This window comes from Anser anser (genome assembly GCF_964211835.1).
Source record: "Anser anser genome assembly, chromosome: 2".
In the NCBI taxonomy this organism is placed as follows: Eukaryota; Metazoa; Chordata; class Aves; order Anseriformes; family Anatidae; genus Anser; species Anser anser.
In genome coordinates, this window is record NC_139721.1 from 19,014,574 (window position 1) to 19,019,107 (window position 4,534).

Consider the following 4,534-nt stretch of genomic DNA (forward strand, 5'->3'; position numbering starts at 1 on the left):
AATTTATCTTTATAGGAAAAAAATAAATTTGCTTAGCTGGAAATCTCAGCCTACCCTTAACCCAGGAGCCCCTATTAATGTGTCCAAAATATAATTGTCATGGTATGGGCTCTACTGCAATACAAAATAAAATTGACATAGAAGGCAAAGCAAAGGATATAAATAGGATGGGAGTTTGAGGTACAACCAAAGAACTAATAGAAGACTGATCCGTTAGTTTAATGCTTGAATATAGGGTATTCATGTATGTGCTGTTAAATAGCAGTTGTTTTATGGAGGGTACCCCCAGTGGAAAGTGAGACAGGATTTCACCTGATTAGCGTGTTTATATATTATCAACAGGCAATGTTTTCCATTTAATCTCTCTTCGACTCAAGAGAATTCAAACGGAGTAGACTTTATACATATTACTCCTCAACATGATTTGAAAGCACTAGTTAAAACACTATTCCAAAAAAAAACCTACTTGCGTCATTTAGATATGAGGGAGGGTCACATGATGCTAATTTATCTTTTAATGTTCTGTTCTTCACCTCATCATTGGACTAAATGGTTTGGAAAAACCTTGATGTCTTTTCAAGCTGCCTTGTGTGTGTGGGCAAAAGGCTTTTTTTTTTTTTTTTTCTGAATATTTAAACACACAGGATGTTTGATTCAAGCATTGCAATTGATAAAATATTTGCAGTACATGTTGAATTTAATAAACCAGATTTGCAATTAACTATTGCAGTACACCCAGTATACCAGAGCAGCTCACCGTATTTTACCTTGCAGATACATTAATCTAGGGAAGTGATTTTGCAGAATTATTGTATGGGCATTGATCTCCTATTCTTTAGTGCAAACCTCATGAAAAGGAAATGGTAAATCTTGGGAATTTCCTATAAAAAAGACCGTGGGTAAGAAACCAAACTTTTGCTGTTGATATGCTGGTAGGAGGCCCTTTGAGAAATGCTGGACACTGGATTTCCTTGCAAACATGTTGTCTGATTGTGTCTACATACAGCCTGAAATGCTTACCTTTCGCAGTGGAAAACTTCAAACTGATTTTTGAGTTCTTTCTAACCAAGGGTATACCAGCACTTGAAATATTTTTTTTTTCCTCTTTTCCATGCACTTTGCCTAATTTCTTGTCCAATGGCATAAGAAATCTGATCTGAAAAGTGTCATGTTTTCCTAATTGCTACAATGAATAATTTCCCACAATCACTCAGATTAAGTGTATTGGTATGCCCTTTTTTTGGCCTATTTTTTTAGTGAAATTCAATGTTTGAAAAGGCAGTAGTTATTTTTTTTTTTATTGTGTATTATAGCTGTGTATCTTTTAGTCATTTAATACATTTAATATGTATATATATTTATGGATTGACTTCATTAATGATAGAGAGCAATTGTATCCAGAAAACTTGACTTTTTTCTTTTTTTTTTTTTTTTTTTTTGCATGGTGGCACATCCATATGTGCAGATATGGAAATCAGACATAACACATGAAAACATTCAACTATTTATTGGGTCAAGTCATGTAAAAAATGTGGATCCTGCTTGCAGGAATAAATAATACAACAAACATAATACGTGGAGTATTTGCATACTTCCCAAAATAACCTGTCTTACTTTCCTCAATATCACTTAAACAGAAGATTAGTTTATATTTGATATTTTTCCTCCAGAAAGATTAAATCAACTCAAAAATCACTTTTCAAAAAAAATCACTTTTCAAAAAAAATCACTTTTCTAAAAAATCACAGTCAATTGGAAGTTTTATCTACAGTTTTGATTAGAAAATAGGATCAAAAGGATGTAGAGGAAAATGTGGTACATACAGTTAACTGATTTCTCTTATGTAGTGGGTAGATTTCAGGATAACTGTTCCTCATTATAGTACTTGTGGTTTTGCTATTCTATTGCTTTATAAATCCTTTCATTTTGAGTCTTACCCTAACTTAGCAGTGTTGTTGTTCCTTATGATCCTTTTGATTCAGGATGCAGAATAGAAAACTGCGACTCCTGCTTTAGCAGAGACTTTTGCACCAAATGCAAAACTGGCTTCTACTCACACAGAGGCCGCTGCTTCAGAGGATGCCCCCCTGGATTTGCTGCCTTGGAAGAGCTTATGGAATGTGTGGGTGAGTCTTCTAGCACAGCAGTGCTGCTGAAGCTACTCTTTTACCAGGTGGCCAGGTTCAAATGCTGATGACAAAGTTTTTAGGCTGATGCTTAGCAGTTCCCATTAAGAAATATTCACTAATGGGTTGTGTCTGGATCTCTTTCTCCATAACAATAATAATAATAATAATAATTTTGAAAATAATTTTGAACATTTTGAAATAATACATTACTGGGAATGCATCTCTTTTCTGCATCAGAAAGTTATGTCCCATGAATCACCATGTATGTAGATCTGTAACTCAGAATTTCCAAGATTTCAGGAAGGCCAGTATTTGCACTAGCATTTGAAGTCAATAACTTACTCACTGAATTCTTGCCCTCATAAAATTACCTGCTCCTCTTGCCTTTCACAAAGTCCAGAACCCAGCGGCAGGGCAGATTGAATTGCTGTAGCACCTGGGCTGCAAAGTCATTTTTAATTCCTCTGTAGCTCTCCACAATTCCATTTAGCAAATAAAGGGAAGCATAGAAGGAGTTTGATATACCAGCTCATTTAAGTTGCTGTATGGCATCATCTATACACACTGGGCATTCTACAACAAACACTATCTGCTGTTGGAGGGGGAAATAAAAAATGAAGTGTACAAGTCCTGTAAGCAGGAAGATGTGTAGGTAGTCACATCCATGTGCAGGACTAATTGGAAAGATGAGAAGAACTAGAAGAGAGAGTAATAGAAGCTGAAGTTGGTCTTCTGCATTTTCACTGTCTCTTGTTGCAAAACCGTGGCGAATATTCCTTTGCAGGCTCTGTAAAATATGTAGCACTGAGATCCTGTCACCAACTTAGACCGTTTTTTTTCTCCCTATTTTTTTTTTTTCAAATGTAAACTAGCAAATTAGTGTTTTTAGTAGAAATTTGGTTTATAACTTTGAGGCAACATTGGCAACTGCTTGAGCCTCAGAGCTTGGTGTTTTACCTTGAAGCCTGGCAACTGTCAGTACAGACTCCTTTCAAGAATGGTCCTTGTATTTTGTGGTGGGGAGGACCTAGAAATGTGAACTCCTGAGCTTTGGAAATCTAGTTGACAACTGAACAGGATTTATTAAATAAAAAGAGAAAAATGTAAATCAATCTCATGATTTTAGGAGTGTTTCTGAGTATTTGGGACTGACATGCTGTTTGTACAAGCAAATTGATAGTCTGACTGTTTTATGCCTGAAATGATGTAGACTGAAATGATTCAGATTCTGTAAAATATTTTGTATCCAAGTTTTTGCTGGTTAGCAGAAAAGCTTTTAAGTGGTCCATTCTAGTGGTGCTTGCTGATTGCAAAATTTTAAGCAAGAGAAAGAAAGAACCAGAAGAATTGATAATGTGTTTTCTTTTTTGCTTTGTCAGAAGGCTGTGAAGTGGGTCAGTGGAGTGAGTGGGGAACTTGCAGCAGAAACAATAAAACATGTGGATTTAAGTGGGGCCTGGAAACGAGAACAAGACAAATTGTGAAGAAGCCAGCAAAAGACACAATACCATGCCCAACCATTGCAGAATCCAGACGGTGTAAAATGGCTATGAGGCATTGTCCAGGAGGTAAGCCTAGACCACACCACAAAAATCTTTGAGTTTTCCTTAACTGAAATTCTATTTCTAACTTGAAAAAAGAGCTGTTTCATTCCAGCTGAAGCAGAAACCCTGTCTGCTCTGCCAGATGAGGCTGAATGGCAGCAGTACTACTGCAGACCTAATTTGTGCAGCAAGACATGAGGGAAAGGCTTGGAATGGGAATGATCAGTCTCTCAATGGACTGTGAAACTGTGTTCTTCCTGGTCTGTTCTTTCAAAGAGGTGGCTCATCAAAGAACTGGAACAGGTTGTAGTTTGAGCTGCAGCGTAAAAACTATAGTGATTGTGAAATAACTAATTGCTCTGCACATTGTGAAAAAAGATCATGATTCTAAATCTCTCTGCAGGTGACACACAGTGCTGGTGTTACGGGTATTTAAACTAAACGAAGAAAATTACACATGGCATTGTTAGCTGGAACTATTAGCTGAAATGTTACCTGTTCTGAATATCTTGTTCTGATCAGGGCCAAACTATGCTATATTTGAAACAAACAGAATAATGATAGAAATTATGCTTTATGGCAATTACCATGAGCAGATAAAAGAAAGAATCATATTCCTTTATTATAGTGTTCTAAGACTTAAATAGTTAAGCAATTTTGAAAAGGGAAATTAAGTTTCAAATTTTTGCATTTTGTAGATCCCAGCTTGGAGACATGTCACTGGTGAGAGGTGTTTTTATCTTTTTAGTTAAAATGCTTAATCTTTCACTTGTGAAGACTGAACATTTACAGTTTCCAGAATTTGGAGGAGAGGCGAGTGATCAGCAGGTGATAAAGATGCCATTTCTTTTGGAATTGTAG

At 36.1% G+C, this 4,534-nt stretch overlaps 1 protein-coding gene across 5 annotated transcripts in view; it reads left to right on the forward strand.

The window, feature by feature from the left end:
* RSPO2 (R-spondin 2) overlaps positions 1-4,534 on the forward strand; it is a 112,175-nt gene that overhangs the window by 62,338 nt on the left and 45,303 nt on the right. For 3 of the 5 annotated variants that reach the window (XM_083823329.1, XM_083823325.1, XM_083823327.1), the window contains exons 4-5: positions 1,983-2,126; positions 3,509-3,697. In XM_083823329.1, the coding sequence (XP_083679455.1) occupies positions 1,983-2,126; positions 3,509-3,697 (333 nt within the window). Of the gene's footprint in view, positions 1-1,982; positions 2,127-3,508; positions 3,698-3,785; positions 4,336-4,371; positions 4,397-4,534 lie in introns of those variants that run through there. The other 2 variants (XM_083823328.1, XM_083823326.1) reach the window with 2 other exon arrangements.